This window comes from Hylobates moloch, unplaced genomic scaffold (assembly GCF_009828535.3).
Source record: "Hylobates moloch isolate HMO894 unplaced genomic scaffold, HMol_V3 SCAFFOLD_13, whole genome shotgun sequence".
Classification (NCBI taxonomy): Eukaryota; Metazoa; Chordata; class Mammalia; order Primates; family Hylobatidae; genus Hylobates; species Hylobates moloch.
Window position 1 is genome coordinate 948,509 of NW_026652288.1, and position 22,052 is coordinate 970,560.

Sequence of the window (22,052 nt, forward strand, 5' to 3'; positions counted from 1 at the left end):
GTGTGGAATAGAATTGGCAGCAGTAGGCATCCTTACTTTGTTCCTGATCTTAAAGAAAAAGCTTTCAGTCTTTCACTATTGACTATGATGTTAATGTGGGCTTTTATATAAGGCCTTTATGATGTTGAGATATTTAACCCAATTTCTAGTCTGTTGGGTGTTTTATATCATAAAAGCGTGTTGAATTTTGCCAGTTACTTTTTTGCATCTATTAAGATGATAAGTTTTTCTTTTTCCTTCCTTTTGTTCACATGGTGTGTTGTATTGATTGATTTTTCTATGTCAAACCATCCTTTCATTCCAGGGATAAATCTTACTTTGTTACATTGTACAATGCTTTTAATGTGCTGTTGAATTTTGTTTACTAGTATTTTATTGAGATTTTTGCATCAATCTTCATAAGGGATATTGGTCTGCAGTTTTCTTTTCCTGTAGAGTCCCTGTCTAGGTTTGGTATCAAGGTAACATTGACCTCATAGAATGACTTGGAAAGTATATCCTCCTCTTCAGGTTTTTAGAAGTGTTTGAGAAGGATTGGTGTTCATTTTTCTTTAAATGTTTGGTAGAATTCACCAGCAAAACCATCTGGTCCTTGGCTTTTCTTTGCTTTAAGGTTTTTGATTATAGGTTCAGTCCCATTGCAAGCTACAGTTTGTTCACATTTTCTATTTCTTCTTGATTTCGTTTTGATAAATTGTGTGTGTCATAGGAATTTTTTCATTGAATCCAAGTTATTCAATTTGTTAGTGTAAAATTGTTTGTAGTACTCTCTTACATTTTTTTTTTACTTTTGTTTAGTCAGTAGAAATGTCCCCTCTCTGATTTCTGATTTTGGCTATTTGAATCCTTTCTATGTTTTATTTGGTCAATACAGATAAAGTGTTGCCATTTTAAAAAACATTTTTGAAGAATCGTGTTTTGCATCCATTGATTTTCTATATTGTTTTTCTACTTTTTCTTTTTAAAAAATTCTGCTTTAATCTTTGTTATTTCCTTCCTTCTTCTAGATTTGGGTTTAGTGTGTTTTTCTTTTTTCTAGTTTCTTAAGGTTTAAAGTTAAGATGCTGATTTGAGATCTCTCTTTTTTTAATATAAGCATCTTTAGCTATAGGTTTCCCTTTTGGCCCTAGTTTTACTGTGTTCTGTGAATTCTGGTGTGTTGTGTTTTTTATTTGTTCAAGTTATTTTCTAGCTTCCCTTATGATTTCTTCCTTGACCCACTGGTTGTGTAAGAATGGGTTGTTTAAGTTACACATATTTGTTGATTTTCATTTTCCTTCTGCTGTTGATTTCTAGTTACATTCCAATAAGATCAAAAAAGATAATTGATACAATTTTAATCTTTTAACATTTATTAAGGCTTGTTTTGCCACCAAGCATGTGGAGCAAACCTTATAAAGTATGATACCTACAGGGGAGAAGTGACCCTCTGGCAGGCTTCCTTTTGTGCATTGACTAGGAGTTACAAGGGACCAGCTTGGAAGACTGCTTTCCTGCTGTGATAGTGCCACTTGGATGATCCCAAACTGGAGCCGAGAACAGTCCTCTAAGCCTGTGGACTAAGAACATTCGAGATGTTCCTGAACAGCCCCACACTGGGGTCCAGGTCAGATGGTGCCACATGTGTTCAGGCTGGTCACCACCATAGCCTCTTAGCTGACCATTCTCTTCTCCAACTCTCTTTTGTCTCCACTGCTCTGCATACCCCTGCAATCTTACCCTCTCCAGATCGGCTGTCCCGGAAGTCCTCAGTGGCTCCTGTCTTTTTGGAGGAGATGGAATGGTATGCTGAACAACTCCCATGCGTGGGGACATTGGGGACAGACCCCAACCCTCAGGTCCCATTAGGGACAGACTCCAACCTTCAGGTCCCATTAGGGACAGACCCCAACCCTCAGATCCCATTAGGGACAGACTCCCATTAGGGACAGACCCCAACCCTCAGATCCCATTAGGGACAGACCCCAACCCTCAGGTTCTGGCCATGCCCCTCCCATGCTCAAGGAATGTAGCTTTGAGAATTTCATCTAGTCTCTCTAAACATGGTACATTTTATGTGCTCACATGTTTGAGAAATGAATGAATTTATAAGAGAAACTTAGATTCTTCATCTGAAAAACAGAGATTTAGCTTTCTTAGGAGAAAGTATATGAGTTTCTAGAATGATTACCTTAGAGGGACAGATGATACAATTTATATTTAGAAAGTAGAAACTGGTTAAGATTAAAGAAATCTCCAATCAGAAATGCAGAAAGGAACTCACTCTCTGCTACTTCTTCATGTAAAGGGGTTCGTCATCTGTCTCGTAAGCAGGACAGTGGTCTTCCAAACCACATGGACATGAGCACTTTCTATCAATGGTAAACAGTCATTTCAGGAATTGGATATTAACATATGATGAGAAATTCTAGTAGGGATTATTGAACAATATATCTTAGCATCTTAAGAAACACAAACCTAAGTCCTCAGGTATGTGAGGGAAGTGAGTGTCATCATTTGCTTTATAAATTACACAATGTCTGGAGGAAGAAATCAAGCCTGCAGAATCTTAAAACCACTCGCTAACATAACACTCTACAGTTTATAGCCCAGGCACTCAGAGGCGAGATAGTAGACAGTGTGGCTCGTCTTCTGACGTGGCTCCGTCTGGGATGAGGCATTTGATGCAGGCTGTCTCGTTCACTCCCACTACACTGAATGTGAAAGATCCAGCTCTGCCCTGTGCGCGTGGAGTGCTGGGGAGATGTTGATCCTGGGGAATGACTGAGCAGGGAGGCCCAGGGGGCAGCGTCAGAGTCTCTCTCTCATGCTAGTGTGGTGCTGCAGGAACTCTCGTGTGGCCATGAGCTCTGTGGCAACTCTGAGTTTCAGTGTTTTGAACTCTCAGATGCAGAGACTGAAGTGGCCGCATGCCGGGCGGATGTTGTGTCTCATGCCTCAGTGTGAGGAGCCTGCATGGAGACAGGCTTGCGGGTCCGCCTCCTGTCTTCTCCCCGTTCACTCTGATGGAACTCTCTTCCCAGAATAATTTTTTCCAACAGGTGCGAGACTTGTATAGGGAGACTACCTTTTTTAATACAAAGTATCCGCTTCAGTAAGTTGCCCATTTTAGTAACTTCAGTATTTCTTAGTTTTAACCCTATTCCCAGAGGCATCTATTATAATAATACAGAGAAAGTGTAGCCCAGAAATGTAATGATTGAGGAAATTTCGAGTGACATAGGAATGACAGCCATAGAGGACTAAGTCTCCTGTGTTTGGGTGGGAGGGGCAGGCAGGTGTCTCCATCGATGGTTTCCACTGTAGAAGGCTGAGTCTCCCGTGTTGGGGAGGGAGGGGCAGGCAGGTGTCTCCATCGATGGTTTCCACTGTAGAAGGCTGAGTCTCCCGTGTTGGGGAGGGAGGGGCAGGCAGGTGTCTCCATCGATGGTTTCCACTGTAGAAGGCTGAGTCTCCTGTATTGGGGTGGAAGGGTCAGGCAGATGTCACCATCGGTCGCTTCCACTTGGTAAGCCTCTGCCTCACCCCATGGCCACTTCTGCGCGAATGCTGATCTACTCATCCCGGCATTGGTTAGAGTAATGATGGCAAACACAGCTGCCGACCAATTGGGTGCTTATTGCATACTAGGCACTGTTAAATAACTGTATATTTATGAATCATTTGATTTTTATAAAACTTATACATATTTTGACTGTTATTCCCATTTTTCAGATGACAAAGTGAGGGGCACAGGGTTGCAGAATGTTCCCAAGGCGCCCCTGCCCCAGCAGCAGCCTCTGTGCTGGTGAGCATGCCGCTACCTGCCCCTCAGGCATACATTTCACAACTAGAGAAGCCTCTTCTACCTGTGTATTAGTAAAACTGAAAAATACAGGGTCTTATCAGTCCCCCACAGAGATAGAGGTTGACCTAGGCTCCTGGCCCACACTGGCCAGGCCTTTCCTGGTCACTCAGGGACCTCGAGGCATCTCCGTGTTCACGAATCAGTCACTGTTTGCATTTTCCCACTTTCCTCCCTGGAATGACAGTCCCCGAGCAGCTCTGCCTTTGTGTAGGAACCTGCTTCCGGGTCAGCACAGGGCAGACTCCCCAGTACGCTGTTTAGGAACAGACCACCTTTGCTAAGAAAATCACCGTCTTTGAAGAGTTCTGATATTAACCACAATCTTGCTTTAGAAGAAGTTGCTGGGCTGACAATAGATTGTATTTGTACAGCACAGGTAGAATTGCCCATTTTTTGCCCTTTTTGCTTCAATTCTAGATACAGGACACAGAAAATTATTTGACACTTTCTCAAGAAAGCAGAACAGAACATCCAGCCTCACAGAGATTCCGGGTGCATAACTTCACTGTCCAGGGCACCAGCTGTATGTCCTGGGGGTATTTAAGGGGCATGTCCTTTATTTTCCTCCATACTTCCCTGAAGGAAGTAGTAGAAGAAGTTTCAACTTGCCCCGTTCTACTGGAAACCTGCATTCCACCCACTGAGGAACCCTGAGCTAATGCCCCCACCGCCAGCCTCAGGCTCCCTCCCACCTTGTGTATCTGCAAGTGAGGGGAAGAAGCTTTTCTGTCTTCATGGAGAATCCATACTCATCACCTGAAGGTGGAGGATCCAGGTTGAAGTGCAGTGGATGCAGTACACATTCATGTAAATATTTATTTTCAATGGAGAATGTAAACCAGTTACTTTGCCATCTGATATTTGGTACTTTGCACATCTCCATTAAATGTGTGCTGCTGACTTGTGTCTATTGCATGAGCTATACTTGAGACATCGTCCACCTGTCACTAATAACATCTTGGAGTTGCACGACATAGGGGCTGCCCAGCCCGGTGCCTCCGCAGCTCCTTCCTAGCGGCCCAGCCCGGCATCTCCGCAGCACCTTCCTGGCTCTTGTAAGTCATTATCCAGCCTCTCCCTGGAAGCATCAAGTGATAGCAAAGTGGCCCAGGAGCTCTCAGGAGAAGAGCAGAGAATGAAATTCATGAATGGAAAAGAAGATCCAGAAGGCAGGGATCTTGGCCTCGTTCCATGTTTGGACCATGTGAGTTAGTCTCCTAGGAGAGTCCATCTCACGCTAGACAGGCAGAAGTTAACAAGCTTGAAAATACCGAGTATCAGCAAGGAACAGAGTAGTGAGAACTCCCAACCAGGGCTTGAGCAGGGCGTGTGTTGGTCTGTATGAATCTAGAAATGTGTGGAACTGAGGCCCATTGCCCAGAGCTCTATGTGTTATAAAGAGCAGACAGCTGCAAGGGATGACGGACAGGAGACTGGGCTGGTGCTTCTAGAGCGGGGGCAGAGGGGATTTCAATCTATCGTCATGTCAGCATAGTGTATTTTATATAAATTTCATTCATTTATTTATTTTTAGTTTTATTTTTTGAGACAGAGTCTACATCTGTCACCCAGGCTAGAGTGCAGTGGCTTGATCTCGGCTCACTGCAACCTCTGCCTCCCAGGCTCAAGAGATTCTTGTGGCTCAGCCTCCTGAGTAGCTGGAATTACAGATGCCCACCACCACACCCGGATAATTTTTTGTATTTTTGGTAGAGATGGGGATTTGCCATGTTGCCCAGGCTGGTCTCAAACTCCTGGGCTCAAGTGATCCACCCACCTTGGCCTCCCAAAGTGCTGGGATTACAGGTGAGAGCCACCACACCCGGCCTATACATTTAATTTAAAATAATAAATATGTAAACAGAAGACAGGCCAAAGTGGCACACATTCTAAAACAGTGAAGCAGAATTAAACCAGTAAGCCTTGGTAGAGACCCTGTCCTCCCCCGGTCCTGGACGGTGCCCCTGGGTGAACACCAGATCTGCTTTCCACACCTGCCTTCCCTGGGTCCCCTCCTCCTCTGCCTCCACCTCCTCCACCTCTCCAAATGCCTTTTTACCATCCTGTGCCACTCCAGAAATGTGATGGTTAATACTGAGTGTCAACTTGATTGGCTTTAGGGATACAAAGTATTGGTCCTGGGTGTGTCTCTGAGGGTGTTGCCAAAGGAGATTCACATTTGAGTCAGTGGACTGGGGTAGGCAAACCCACCCTTAATTGGGTGGGCACCATCCAAGCAGCTGCCAGTGAGCATGAAGGAGGCAGAAAAATGTGAAAAGGAGAGATGGGCCTAGCCTCCCAGCCCGCATCTGTCTCCTGTGCTGGATGCTTCCTGCCCTTGGACATCGGACTCCAAGTTCTTCAGTTTTGAGATTCGGACTGGCTCTCCTTGCTCCTCAAGCTTGCAGACGGCCTATTGTGGGACCCTGTGATTGTGTAAGTTAATATTTCATAAACTCCCCTTGATATATATCTATCCCATTAGTTCTGTCTCTCAAGAGAACCCTGACTAATACAAGATACTTTTATCCAATAAGGCGCAACACCGGGAGCCAAGAGTCAGAGGCAGGAACATGCCCCACGCTGCTGCTTTCTGGGCCGTGGAAACACATTCGTCACCAGTCCTGGCCCTGCTGGTCTAGCCCTGTGCACATTTCCCAGGGCTGCCCTAAGGAGCGTCCGCAAACCAAGTGGCTTAAAACAACAGAAATTTATCCTCTCATTTCTAGAGGCTGCAAGTCTGAGATCAAAGGGTCGGCAGGGCTGAACTCTCTCAGGTTCAGAAGGTGAATCCTTCCTGCCTCTTCCCACTTTGGGTGCCTCCTGCAGTCCCTGGCATTCCTCAGTCTGCAGCTCCTCACCCCAGCTTCTACCCCTGACTCCACACCTCGCTGTCCTCCCTGGGTCTCTGTCTCCTTTTCTCCGAAGATCACTGGAACAGGATTTGAGCCCCATGTGCTCCAGCACAGCCTCACCTTGGTCTCTTCTGCAAAGAGCCTACTTCCAAATAAGATACTGGGGGCTAAGGCTCCAGCATGACTTTTGGGGGGACACAAGTCATTCCTGTGCACCAACCCACAAGAAACGTGGAGCACAACTGCAAGGCTGAGCTGTGGTGCTGGAAGCAATAAATGAGGAGTCAGGATGCAGGGACAGAGAGACCTGCCTGTCCTCTGTGCCTGTGGCAAGCTGTGTGCCTGCCCAAACCCCACCTGTCATCTATAAAATGAGGATGAAAGCACCATCTCGTGAGTTTACCATGAGAATTCAATGTAAGGCACTTAGCCTCGTTCCAGGCATGCAAGAAGGGTGCCTTAAATGAGGACACTGTTACCATCACCGCTCTGAAGGGCATGCAAGACAGGTGACTTAAATGAGGGCGCTGTTATTACCATCACCACTCTAAAGTGCTGTTAAAAATACTTTCAAAGTCCACTCACTCATGGCTGATGCTCTTCGTTAGCTAAAGCGTTTTCTGCAGGTCTCCTTCCGCAATCCAGTCTGCTTTAGGTTGAAGAAAGCGTTGGCCTCCTGGGGCTCACTGACCCCAGGATAAAAACAGAAAGATCCCTCAACACCCCAGGGTGGGTCAGCATTTCTCCGCTGGACACAAGCTGCGGCCCCAGGGTGCACATCGACCAGAAATTCATGTGGGCCGTGCCAGCCCCTGCTTGTAAGGTGGCTCTCAGTCTATCCCAGCAGAACTGCCTGTGCCCACGTGATTTCTCTCCCTTCCTATACCCCATGGTGATGTTGCTTCCGACAGCTCCATGCATCCTGTTTTGTTAATGAACAGAATCGCTTCTTTAACTTCTTCATTAATTCCAGCTCTTCATTTGTGCGTGTTGTCTATGATACTTAAAAGGCTAATCTTAATGCTTTTGTTTGGAGCGTGAATTTTTAACATATTTGAAAATGAACTTGAATGTGCTATTTAATACCACGTTTTATCACATCCTAATTACGTTTACTAGCTATTGTCCTATAAAAAGCTATTTTAATTTTTATTATCTGGATTTTTCGCCACTGCAGCACATGTCATTTTCTGCAGTGATGTCCAAAAATTAAGTAAAAGGTATTTAAGGGAACTCTAATTGATTGTGCTTCTCAAGAGCCCTAGAAAATTTGATGAGTCATTAGGCTGACTGTGTGTGGGAGGAAAATCTCCACGGCCTGAAGCTGTGTAAGATGGGATGGCTTTAGAACTGCCGAGCTCTCACAGCACTCAGCTCAAGCCTCAGCATCCCCCAGAGGTGACATGCATGGAGGAAGGGTCATGGGATTGGGCACCTTACTTAGTTTGAGGGAGAGTCACAGAGTCCACATGCTCACTGTGGTTGTCACTGCTCACCCTGCGCCCTGCTGAGGCCCGGCTGCTGTCTGCACCCGTACCACGCTGTCCTCCAGGGGGACCTGCAGGATGTAACCAAGGCATAACACTTGTATCACTGGAGTCCAGGAGAAAAGAAGTACTCAAAAAATATGATGGCCTCAAACCTCCCCACATTGGCTAGAGACGTAAACCTACATATTCCAGAAGTTGAACAAACTCTAAACAGAATAAGCCCAAAGAATTCCATACCTAAATCCTTACAATTAAGCTCATGAGAACTAAAGAAAAGGAAAACAAATCTTGAAAGCAGCCTGAGAAAAATAATACAGCTCTTAGGGAGGAAAAACCATTCAATTTACAGTGGCTTTCTCATCAGAAACTACAGAGACCAGAAGGGAGTGTCCCAATATTGTTTTAAGTGCTGAAAGAAAAGAATTGGCACACAGAAGCCTTTATCCACTTGAAAATATATTTCAGTAATTAAAAAAATTTAAACATTTTCTGATAAAAAAATTAAGAGAGTTTAGTATCAGCAGATCTATCCAAAAAGAATAAAGGAAGTTCTCTAAACAGAAATCAAACGATGAAAGAAGGAACCTGGGCACATCAGGAGGGAAGAAGGGCCATGGTGAGCGAGAGTGCAGGTGACACCACAGACATTTCTTGTCCTACTGAGTTTTCGTGCTTTTTTTTTTTTTTTTTTTTAAGACAGAGTCTCGCTCTGTCACCCAGGCTGGAGTGCAGTGGTGTGATCTCGGCTCACTGCAACCTCTGCCTCCCGGGTTGAAGAGATTCTCCTGCCTCAGCATCCCAAGTAGCTGAGACTACAGGCATGTGCCACCATGCCCAGCTAATTTTTTGTATTTAGTAGTCATGTTAGCCAGGCTGGTCTCGATCTCCTGAGCTCGTGATCCTCCCACCTCAGCCTCCCAAAGTGCTGGGATTACAGGCGTGAGCCACCGCGCCCGGCCTGAGTTTACTAAATTATGTTTTATGGTCGAAGAAAAAATAATAACACTGTCTGATGTGATTCTACATGTATATGAAGAAACTATTTGAAATATATGTACTATAAATGGGGAGGGAAAAGGAAGGTGAAGGGGAGTGAGGTTTCTGTACTTCAGCTAAACTGATGGAGGAGTGACCACTGTGTATATAGAACGTGTATACAACTGCGTATAGAGAACCAGAGCAATTTCTAAAAAGGCCATCCAAAGAGACACTCAAAAAAATACAGATAAATTGGAATGCTAAAAAAAAAAAAAAAGAGTTTAACTTACAGTTAGGCAGAAAAAAAAGCAGAGAAATCAAAGACAGGAAAATAAAATAAAATATCAGTCTTCAGCCCTAAGATGTCAATAATTACATGAGTGAAAATGGTGTAAATGTACCAAGTAAGAAACAGAGATTGGCAGAGGAGATTAACAAGATGACCGAGTTCTAATGAAGAAACTTACTTCAAAGATAACCATGTAGATGGTTTGAAAGTAAATGAGTAAAAAGAGATAAATCATGTAATCTTGATCAAAGGAAAGCAAGAGTAGCCCTATTATCAGATAAAGGAGACTTCAGAGAAAATAAAATTACTAGATGCAGAGAGAGTGGTGTTATAGAATGATAAAAGGCTCAGTCCACCAAGAAGACCCAGCCATCCTGAGTGTTCACAAAACAACGGGGCTGCAAAATATGAGAAGCAAAAACTGAGAATTGAAAAAAAAAAAAACAGAAAAATCTACAATTACAGTGGAAGGCCTCAACACTCCTTCTCAACAATAGAAAGACAACTAGGTAAAATATCAGCAAATATATAGAAGAATTCAACAGTACCATCAACTAAAAGAATCTAGTAAACATTTATAGAATCCCCCCACCACATACTACGGGATAATAAACATTATTTCCAAGTGTCCATGCAACTTTTAGCAGGATCAGCCATATCTGGGGGCATAAACAAGCATCAACAAATTTGTAAGAACTGAAAATATACAAAGAATGTTATCCAATTAAAATGGAAACAAATTTGAAATCAACAACAGAAAGATAATAGGAAATTCTCCAAACACTTAGATACTGCACACTTATAAATAAGCAATGTGTCAAACATGCAGTTTCAAGGCAAATAAAAAATAATGAGGATATGAAAATGAGAACCCTGTAATACATCAAAGTTTGTGAGGCACAGCTGAATCAGGGCTGCGCAGGAAATTTATGGCATTAACAGCATGCATTCATTAGAGAACAGGAAAGGTCTAAAAACTGTAGGCTTCTGCCTCAATAAACTAGAAACAATAAACTATAAACCCCAAGGAAGAGCAGATATCAGTAAAATCGAAAACAGAAAAACAGAAGAGGAAACCAGTAAAACAAAGAGCTGTTTCTTTGAAGATACCATTAAATTTGGCAAATGTTTAGAAGAACGACTCACAAAACAAAAGAGAAAAAGAGAAGACGAAAATTGAGAATATAATAAGTGAAATGGGATATCACTGCAGACTGTGTAAACTTCGACAGGATAATGAAAATACAATGACTAACTCTACACATGTAAATCTCGCAACTTAAACCACGAACTGCCACATCTCCATCACTATAGAGTCTTTGGGTAGCCTTACCATTACTAAGAAAACTGTATTTGTAGCTTAAAAACTTTCAAAATGAAATGTTTAGTTCAGATGATTTCACTGGAGAATTCTATCAAATGTCAAAGAGAACACCAATATCTTCTCTATAATATCTTCTGGAAGAAAAAGGGAGGAGGAAACACAAGTTTTTGAAGCAAGCATTACCCTTGTACCAAAAGCAGTCCAAAACATTCCAGGAAATAAACCACAGACCAATATTTTCCATTAATACAGACACTAAATCTTCAAGAAAGTACTAGGTGACCTACGTGTGGCAGATGCACACCTGCTGTTATTTCTCTTATATCCAACTCTAGTTCCTTTTCCAGTCCGCTTTCTTTACTGCCCACTATTGGGAGAGCATTTTCCTTACTGGAAATGAGCAAATCAAAGGGGGCGAGTTGCTTGTCATCTCCTGAAGTTATAGCATCTCACCTGAGCCGCATGGCTGTGGCATCCTGTTCTTGGTGTTCAGAACACAGAAAATAAATCTTGTCTTGGCCGGCACAGTGGCTCACGCCTATAATCTCAGCACTTTGGGAGGCCAAGGCAGGTGGATCACTGAGTTCAGAAGTTTGAGACCAGCCTTGTCAATATGGTGAAACCCCGTCTCTACTAAAAATACAAAAATTAGGTGGGCATGGTGGGGGACGCCTGTAATCCCAGGACTTGGGAGGCTGAGGCAGAAGAATCGCTTGAACCCGGGAGGCAGAGGTTGCAGTGAGCCGAGATTGCGCCACTGCACTCCAGCCTGGGCAATAAGAGTGAAACTCTCTCTCTCTCAAAAAAAAAAAAGATGGTTTTATTTCTGGTACTCTTAGGTTTATTTTTCTTTCTTTTTTTTTTAACTCTTCAGGTAATTCTGTGCTTTATATTTTTGATGGTTTCTGTAAATATTGATTGCCCTGTGCTATTGCTCTTGGTTTATTTTATTCCAAAAGCTGAACTTCAAAGCCATTTACTTTAAGCTTTTATTAATAAGACCGCTTTTGATATTTTCATATAAAGAGTTCTGAAACTATCTATTTTACGTTTTGGTCAGTTGTGGAAGGAGGTACTTAGAACTTTTTATTTTTTTCTTGAACTCGTTAATTGATTCAGAAGCTTTGCTGTAAGCCCAGAGCTGTGGTCCGCAGTTGGTCATTTTTCTATGGGTCACCATATAATGTGCTGGAGATAAAGTTCAGTACGAAAAGACTGTCCCCTGTCTTCAGCCAAACCATGAAGTGTTCTGCATATACCCTTTCTCCATAATTTCATCAGTAGGTCAAATGTTATCCTAGTAAGTTGTTCCTTCCGCCTCAACATCTTGGAGAATTCCAAGTGAGTTACGTGGACATTCTCTCCCTGAGTTATGAGAAAATGTTTAAATTACTAATTTTATCAAAATTTGCTGGGCAGTCTATGAGGATGTCTTTCAAGAAACCGGCACACAAAAATAAACACTCCCAGACTCCCTCCGATGTGGGAAGTGGGCTGTGAGGCAACCCTTCCTTCAGGATTTGGGGCGTGTGTGCCAATTAGAATTTCTTCCAAGGCATCAAGGGAAAATTTGTAAACATAGAGGAAGCCTGGAAATAATCCCACATGTCATTCATTCACTAGGTTGAAAGAATTGTGTTTGGAAAGTTCTATGATAAGACTGTTTTGTGGGAGTTGTATGTACAGCAGTAATGAGGAAACAGATTTTTTTTTTTAATTCTCTCAAGTTCTTTTTTTTTTTTGAGACGGAGTCTCGCTCTGTCACCCAGGCTGGAGTGCAGTGGCATGATCTCGGCTCACTGCAAGCTCCGCCTCCCGGGTTCACGCCATTCTCCTGCCTCAGCATCCTGAATAGCTGGGACTATAGGTGCCCGCCACCACGCCCGGCTAATTTTTTTGTATTTTTAGTAGAGACGGGGTTTCACCGTGTTAGCCAGGATGGTCTCAATCTCCTGACCTCGTGATCCGCCCGCCTCGGCCTCCCAAAGGGCTGGGATTACAGGCGTGAGCCACTGCGCCCGGCCAATTCCCTCAAGTTCTAAAAATGCGAATGATGAGACACTATATGTGTCTGGGAGGATATTGATTGATTAATTCTGAAAATGACGTTTTGTGTAGCCAGAGGTTCCTTAGACGAAAGCTTTCTCTTTTTCCTCCATCCTAAGCCCCTTTGGAGATTATGCAAATGCGTTGTGTGCTTATGTAGCCGTCTGGAATAACTTTGTCCTGTGCCGTAAAGATGGGCTATAATTACCGAATGTGTGTGTATTGCCCTTCAGTGCTAGCCACTGATGTTTACAATTTCTACAGATCCTATGATGCTAGCTACTTAGTCTACATAAAATGTAGCAATTACCCTTGGAATATTTTCATTTCCTATTTTATAATCACTAGATTTAAATTCTAGAGATTGAGTAGCTTTCAAACCTGAGCTGTGAGAATGTCACCACTCCTGTGGACTTTCACGTAGAACCTCAATCCTTCTCACACTCTGGGTCAGGTTTATGGAAGGTGGGCAGGGGGAGCTGGCTGGGACTGTGCTTTTCAGCCACCGCTCATTTGCAATCTGCTCTCGGACTCTCATCACCAATGCCAACAGTGTGTAGAGTATTCGTGACCACCAGCTGTGTGTGCGGCATTGGCTGGACCCCTGATTATCCTGAAATGGTCAGGAGCTGTGTAAAGCCCAAGGCGGATGGGTCCTTCCAGCCTTTTGGGCCCCCTGCCACCTGCTCTCCTCTAAGAGGGGAGAGGCAGGGACTTGAGCTACCGTGTTTGTGACAATCTCTAAAGAAAGGTTGACAGGCAGGGTGCGGGGGGGGCAGTGGAGGTCTTGTCAGGCAGTGTGGGCAGCCCATGGAGTGGAGCAGTGGCAGGACTGAGACCTGAGACCTGAGACCTGACTGGCCCCTGCCCGCCTCGGCCAGGGTGTGTGTGTGTGTGTGTATGTGAGCCATGCACTGTCAGCGTGTGCTGTGTGTGTGAGCCACAGTGTGTGTGCATGTGTGTCAACCATGTGTTGTGTGTGTGAGCTGTGCGCTGTGTGTATCTGAGCCATGTACTGTGTGTGTGTGTGTGTATGTGGTGTTAGCCATGCACTGTGTGTGTGGTGTGTGAGCCGTGTACTGTGTGTGTGTGTATGTGGTGTTAGCCATGCACTGTGTGTGTGGTGTGTGAGCCGTGTACTGTGTGTGTGTGTATGTGGTGTTAGCCATGCACTGTGTGTGTGGTGTGTGAGCCGTGTACTGTGTGTGTGTGTATGTGGTGTTAGCCATGCACTGTGTGTGTGGTGACCCATGCATTGTGTGTGTGGTGTATGAGCCATGTATTCTGTATGTGTGTATGTGTGTATATGGTGTTAGCCGTGCACTGTGTGTGTGTGTGCGTGTGTGCGTGTGTGTGTGTGTGTGTGTGTGTGTATGCTAGAGGGAGACAGAGAAGGGGGAAAGAGAGAGAGTGTAGGCATCAAGCACCCCTTTTCCACAAGAGTAACATGTTTGGATGCCACAGGGTGGCTCAGAGACAGGCCCAGAACTCACCGGCTATATTTTTCCAGCTCAAATCGATGGCTCCGATTCTCTTCTAAATGGGAACATTTTACCTACAGATTTATTACAGAGATTGTTAAAAATAACTTTTACCAAGTTATTAGGGTTCATGCTGCTTTTGTCTGGAGTGGCATGAAAACATTTAAAACACAAATCTCGCTTTCACCCAACATGGCTGCGAGTGCATTGGCAGGTGCTCACGGGCTCCGCAGCCTGAAGCCCAGAGACCTTCGGGGCAGAGTCCAGGAGCAGAGAGCCCGGGCTTCCCCTCAGAAGCGTCACTTGCTGGTCCAGGCCGCCCTCCACACAAACCACCCGCCGCGGGTGGGATGCGCTTCAGACTGCGGGACTTCTCCCACTGTGTGACCACCGATGTCATTTTTGTGTTTTTGGCGGTATCCCTGCTGTACTGCTCTGCTGCTTGGTGGTGGTGTAAATTGTACTGCTCTTCAGAATTTTCTCAGGAAAGTTAGCAGAAAGAAAATTCAGTGGTTTACTGTGTTTTCAAACACGCGTTGGAGAATAGAGATTGGCTGGGCTCTGCGCATTTGTTCTGAGTTAGAGCAATGCCTGTAAACACTCCCCACCCTCACAGAGCTGGAAATATTTGCCTCTTGACAAAAAGGAAGAAAGAACTCCCTGTATGCAGTTAGTCCTGCGGGTCTCCTGGGACCCTGCATCCTCTTGTTCTGTTCCCTGTAACTTGGATGTTAGAGCATTTTATAATTTTTGACCAAAGGGGGGTTAATATGGAGACTACCTAATTAAAGTTAAACAGCATTATTAAAGAACGTTTTCTCAAAATTGATACTTTTTTCTAGTCCAGAACATACACGTGCAGCTGGCAAGGAGAGATGCTGCGTTTCACGGTGGATTTCGCGTTGGGATTTACCTGTTTTGAGAGTAAGACAAAGGTAAGAGGCTGAGCAGGCATCCATGCCGCCCCATTGCCATGTGCTTGGTTACGTTCCATGGGCGTTAACACTCACGCGTGTCTGGTAGAAGCCACCACCCTTGCTGGGTTGTGTATTGTGCAGAGGCCGTGCTTTCATAGACTTGTTTTTCTGATAGCTCAGGACCCAGGATTTCCGCAAGCCCTGAGGGTGTCTGGCCAGTAGGATTCACAGCAGGGTCAGGTGGGTGGACAGGGAAGTTGAAGATGCTGCTGCTGCTGAGGAGGGACCCGCAACACTTGAGGAAAGGCTTTGAAAAAACATTCATCGTTGCCTGCCTTTCATCTGAACATTCGTGGTAGCGGTGAACAGCGCCTGTGCCTGGGGGAATTTGTGGAGGGTGGATGCCAGGAATGTACAGCTGCCGTTAGGAAGGGAGTGAGCCCCGTTTCCACCCACATCTGAGTATTCTCCTAACTACATAAGTGTTAAGGAAATGCTTTGTGAGGACAATCCACTGTTTTGTCATAATATTTTTTAAAGCCTACTCCCTGTGTTAATTAAGAATGAGTGAAATGCAAAGTGTTGGTAAGATAAATACGGTTGTTAAAAAAAAATGTCAACAAATCGCGTTGAAAGACTTAACTTGTCTTTTATTAGCAATCCCGAATCAGGCTGCACCCCCTTTACAAAACAGAGCCCCGTTTATTATCTCATGGTCATTTCCTAACTTCTGTGTTCAAGAACCTTTGGATGCCCTCTGCAGTGAATTGGTCATTGAATCTGTAGGTTAATGAGCACTGGGAACTGCACCTTCTTTCTGAGAAGCTGCCCTCACTGTGTGGCCTCTACAAAAAGCAAGACAAAAACCCCTTCCTGAGCAGGGGCTCCCAAACTGGTGGTTTTGCCCCCAAGGGACACTTGGACATGTCTGGAGACATTTTCTATTGTCAGGACTTGGTGGGAGTTTCTGCTGATATCCAGGGCACCTGGAGGGTGGAGCCCAGGGATGGCTCAGGGCACAGGGCCCTGCACAGGGCATCTCCAGGGCCTACCAGGCAATAGTGTGGAGGCTGAGAAACCTGGGCTAGGGCCATGGACTAATTCCTTTACGGAATTCCGGGGCCAGAAAATTTAATGGAGTCACTGTTCCCCTCCAGGGCACATACCACCTTTGTAGTGACAATAGCACATATTTGCATAAGCATTGAATGAGAAGAAGGGATTTCACATCTGCCATCCAGTATCCAGGTCCGTAATTCTATGGACCTAAAGTCACAGAGTGGGAAGTAGCTTCCGGGTTCCGCTTAGGTGTTCTTCCCCCTGTCCCTGGTCTGCCATATGGACCTGCCGTTTCCAGGCTGGGTGACTTGCTCTTAATATTATTTGGAAGCCAGATCTGCATAACCTTACTGTGCATGTCCTTGTGAGATAAGGGAGGTAATGAAGTAACTATTCAAGTGTAAGGACAAACTCTCCATACAGCTTCTTAAAGAGGACACCTGATTTGTAACTTCTACTTCTTGCTCTGTGTTTCAAGTAATGAAGTGTTCCAGGTAATCTAAAAGGAGACTCCAAACTCTGCTTTAGAGCAGGTCTGCTTAGCCCCCTCACTGCAGCCCCTGGGGTCCTGTGTGTCCCTCCACTGGAAGGAGCCTGTGAGCTCCTCCTTTCCAGGAGCGAAACGCAGGCCCACCGGCCCCGTTGCCTGGGCCAGCACTCACCAGGGGCATTTATCTGTACCTGTTGCTGTGGGTAATGTGCTCACAGGCCCTTCCCAGCCAGCGCTTCTCACCCATGCTCGGGGCTCAGCATAGCGTCCAGAGGTCACGTGTCTCCATGTTGTAATTCTGCCAGAAGGTCTCAGCATAGGAAGATCAACTGAGTCTGCAGAAATGAAGAGAACATCCATCACCACGTTTAGCCAAGCCCTGAGCCTCGTACCTGCAGGGGCTAATTTTCACCTGGAGTGGCCACGGGGTTCCCTGGGTGGGAGGGATGTTTGTGAGTTTCCAGGCCATTGCTCAACATGAAGACACATTTCCTACCTTCATTTCCCCGGTGAGTTTCCTTTCTTCCCGGGCTGCCCTGTGCCTTTCCTCCTCAAGGGCATCACCATCCTTCCCCAGAACCTCTTCCCATTTCCCTGGCATGGTCAATGCCAGGCACAGTCAGGCAGAGCCGGGATTGGGGCCTCATGGGACACTTCCTATCATTTCAGACAGAACTGTCTCCAGAGTCAGCCCTAAAATCAGTCCAGTCAACTTTTAAAATAGCTATAATTTGTTTCTTAATGCTGTGCAAGATGGGGTTGTGAGCCCTTAGGGTAAAAGCAGCAGTGTTTTAAATCCCTGGTAACCAGACCGTCCAACTCAGCTGAGCTCCTATAATTAAAGCGCATTTGTCTACGGCCTTGAGTGCCTCCTTCTGCTTGACAGCGTGCGTATCCCTCACCCAAAATGACCTGGGCAGTGCTAGAGTAAGCATGCTGGCGGTCTGGGGGCATCTGGGCCGGCTCCAGCCCTCCACCTGCTCTCTCTGCTTCCAAGGAGGAACTTTTCACCTCCTCAGCCAAGGCTCTTCTCTGCCCGCTGTTCTTTCCACTCTAGGTCAACTTTGTGTAAAGATTCAATGAAGATGTCTTTTTGCTGGTCTGAACCTGAGGCTCAGAGGCCCTGACCTGCTGACATATTTTCCTTTGAAGGAGAGCACTTGACCTCACATTTTTCTTGTGATTATTTCTTTATTTCAAGGAGTTCTGGCCTAACACTTGTTTGTTGAGTCCATTCAGACAGCAGCTGAACCTGAAAATAGCACATGACAATACGAACAATTGTTCCTTGTAGTTTATTTTAGAATTTACAATATTTGAATTAATTTTTTTGAAGAAAAGCTTTCCCACCTTAACTGTGAAGCATAAACCAATGGGTTGTAAATTCATAAAATGTTTATAATTTTGCTTTATTTGGCATCTTGTCACTCATGTCAGTGTAGGATGACATTTGTGAGTTTGGCGTCAATAGGTTTTCAATTATTTGTATATTGATAGGAACATCAATATGATGAATGATATGAAAGAATTATGAAGATAAATATTATTGAATATGAAATGCTTCTAAATAATTATTTAAAATGTTATTTTCTGCAGTACCCATGTGCCCTCTTATTAGTCATTATTGAAAAATCAAATAGATTCTATGGCTACAAATATTTAGATTGGGAGTTACCACGCTTATATTCACAGGATAATTAGCACTTTTACACCACACTATACTGTTAACTCAGGACATTTGTGTATTATTTCTGGGTCAAAACTAGACCATGACATGGCAACAATGCCTATTCACCAAACTCTTGCAAAGAAAGAGGTTCTGGACCTGGGAGGCCAACACAACTCATCTGCAGGGACATGCTCCTTCGAAGCCTGTGTGTGGTCACGTTTCTTGATTGCCCATCTCTGCTTGCCGGAGAAAGACAAGCAATTATTTCCCAGGCTGAATCCATTCACCATCAACTATCTATTTTCAACGTTGAGAAAGGAGGTAAGCGGAAAAACAAATGCGTTTGACCATGAAAATATTTACTGCACTTACAGAATAAATGAGAAGACCATTATCTAATCTATATGGCCTAAATCTCTAGATGCAAAGATTTTTTTTTTTTTTAATTAAAAAGGATAAACTAGAACACCCTCCTAGCTGCTAGAGATGGAAGGCATCCCTGCCCCACGCAGGCGGGTCACCTGCCCTGTCCAAGCGCACTCCAGGCCGGCGGGGCCTCCGGACGACATCCACATCCTCTTCTCGCTCTCTGGATTAGCACCGACTTCCCTACTGTTCCATGTAATTAATAAGAAATGAGAGAGGACATTGACAAGAATAGAACCCGCAGTGGTGAGGGAGAAGGGGAGGCTGACCCTGGGTGGGCACCAGGCAGCCTGGGTCAGGGAGGGGTCCCGCCTGAGTCCTCAGCCTCCACGGATCCCAGGATGGAGCCTGGCCACACACGTAGGACCAAGAGCTGCTGGAGAGGCAGAACCACCGCAGGATTCACTCGTTCTTGGGGGCACATTGAAAAGCTAGCCTTGTCTCTGAATGGTAACTTCTCTTCTGAATCTACCACCAGGCCACTCCCTACACCACAGCAAATTATGATTCTGTATTCAGGGCGATCAGTGCAGACTCTCACAAGAGTGTCCTGGTGCTGTCCTGGTCCCCACGGGACCTGCTCCTTAGCTAGGAACAGGATTCCTGCGGGGCTGAGTTAAGGTTGATGGAGAGGAACAAAAGGATCAGTTTTTAAAAGCGGAAAAGGAATTGTTTGTTGTGGAAGACAAAATGCAGACGTGCCTTTGGCCTGATGAGGAAGAGAAGCGAATGTCTCCACAGCTCCCAGGAAAACATCAAGAAACGAATTACATTTGAACTGAGAGCACCTCCAAGTCCTTGGTGTCATGGAGTTGCCTGGTACTCCCCTTGGCACCTCCACCGTGAAGGATTCAAGGATTATCTTCCATTGTCGGTGTGTTAACAATCAGACTGTGTTACAGAGGAAATACTACCTTCCATTGTCAGTATGTTAACAATTAGAATGTGTTACAAAGGAAGTGAGATGTGATTATCATCTTTAACAACCTGAAACCATCACAGTAATATGTAAACATTAACATGTTTCATGTAACATGCACTGAACTGCAACGCTGCTCTTTAATTACTAAAACTATGGAAAAATGTTTTCTGTCTTCCAAGAGGGAGAACTAAAAACCCGGCTTCCCTTCAGCTTTTATCTGTGCCACAGGAGGATGGGTCCACCCAAGTTTATCCCCCAGGCTGTGGAGTAGACATTGTGACTGGCTGCCCAACAGCATATCTGGAACTGTGAGTGGAGCACATGCCACATTCCGACCTAGAAGGTCCAGTTGCGCTTTGGAGAAGGGCTCAGAGTTGTGAAATTAAACTGTTACCCAGACCGCTTTTAAATAAAGTGTGCAGAAATGCCATCCATAATGGAAAAACAAGTTCCTTTTCTACAGAAACATTGCTGTTTTCAGGTGCTTAAGAGAAAAGCTGTGAAACAGTTAAAAGAGGCCACCACGGGCAATTTGGAAGGGACGATTATGAGAGGAGCCACCACGTCCAGCCACACAGCTCTGAGAAGGGCAGAAAGAGAGTCACACCTGCTCCCACGGAGCCCCAGCTTGTGCCTGGACCACGTTGCAGCCTCTCCCAAACCAGAGAAGCTGACAAGATCCTTGTCCTCCATCACCCAGACAAGAGCTAGATGGTAAAATTAGGACATAATTTTAAGCATATATACTGGATATCTATGCCTCATGAAGAAGGGTTATTCTCAAATCTGCAAATATTGAGTACAGTTGCAGTGCAATATCAATGGGCCGAAAAGTCAATAATCATATACCTAAATCACTTCACTGTGAGGACCATTTTGAATTCTTTAAACAATAAACAGGACTTTTACATAGATATTTTTGCAGTGTTTGTATATGATGTTTTAACAGCAGTTTACGATACCATGCAAAATATTAATTTAGGTTATTCCCAAGACCCTATCCTAATAGAGGTAGACCACTACTGCGCTCTCTTTCTTAAAAATCAAATTTGAACCAAAGACTCTTACTGCTGCTCACAGAGTCGTTTGTTGCTTATTTTGTGAGGAATTAGGCAAAACCTCAACAGCCAAGACTGCGTGGCTTCTCCTGATGGATGAGCACATACCTATGATCACAGGTCCCTCCTACAAATGATGGATAATAGGTCCTTTTAAAGGCAGATGAGACTTACCTGAATTTAAGAGGCTGAAGTCACAGCCTTCACTTAACAGCTTTCAGAGAAGGTGCTTTGGCACTGCCTAGGCAAGGTGGAATTCGTGTGGAGTGTGGGAAGAGGCTCTCCGGAGGCAGGTGCAGTGGGTGGAGCAGGGCAGGAGTGGCTTGGGCAGCTCCCTCTCTGGGACACGCCTCCCAGGCCGGCTGTGGCTGCCATCTCCTTCTGGGGCTTGCCTCAGTGCCCCAGTGCTCACATCACGCTCTTTTCTGCTTGTGACAAGAATGGATACACATGCTTCACTTCTGGAATTGACAACCATGGGGTATTAGTCCATTCTCATACTGCTATGAAGAAATATCCAAGACTGGGTAATTTATAAAGAAAAAGAGGTTGAATGGACTCATAGTTCCACATGGCTGGGGAGGCCTCACAATCATGGCAGAAGGTGAAGGAAGAGCAAAGGCACCTCTTACATGGTGGCAGGCAAGAGAGCGTGTGCAGAGGAACTGCCCTTTATAAAACTATCAGATCATGTGAGACTTAGTCACTGTCACAAGAACAGCATGGGAAAGACCTGCCCCCATGATTCAGTCCCTCCCATGACATGTGGGAATTATGAGAGCTACAATTCAAGATGAGATTTGGGTGGGGACACAGCCAAACCATATCACGTGGGAAGCAGTGACTGAAGCGTGATTTTGGCATGTTCTCTTTCCGGCTAGTGTCTGGCAATTCTAATGCTAAAAGGATCCTGATGCCCAAAGTCTGTCCAGGTGGGTGTGGGCTCAGTTTCCTCACTGTGAACATGGAAGAGACAGAGAAACTGTTCCCTAAGATCCTATGAAGTTCTAATTTTCCCAAAACCTAGAGGAAACATGTGCTTTGACACTTTGGCATAAAATGCAGAAAGTATATTTAGCTCCTGGATTTAATATAAAGAAAAAGATGTGGCCAAGAATCTTGAGGCTAGCGTGTGGGTGGGAAATAAACCCGTCAATGGTCAGATGGGATAGAAGTGTTCGTGAAACTTCTTCCCTGTTTT

General features: G+C 44.9%; 1 protein-coding gene across 7 annotated transcripts in view; it reads left to right on the forward strand.

The window, feature by feature from the left end:
• Positions 1–22,052, forward strand: part of SNTG2 (syntrophin gamma 2) — a 383,441-nt gene that overhangs the window by 316,359 nt on the left and 45,030 nt on the right. For 5 of the 7 annotated variants that reach the window (XM_032172122.2, XM_032172124.2, XM_058426468.1 and 2 more), the window contains one exon: positions 15,153–15,245. In XM_032172122.2, coding sequence (XP_032028013.1) covers positions 15,153–15,245 — 93 coding nt within the window. Of the gene's footprint in view, positions 1–4,264; positions 4,510–15,152; positions 15,246–22,052 lie in introns of those variants that run through there. The other 2 variants (XM_058426467.1, XM_058426471.1) reach the window with 1 other exon arrangement.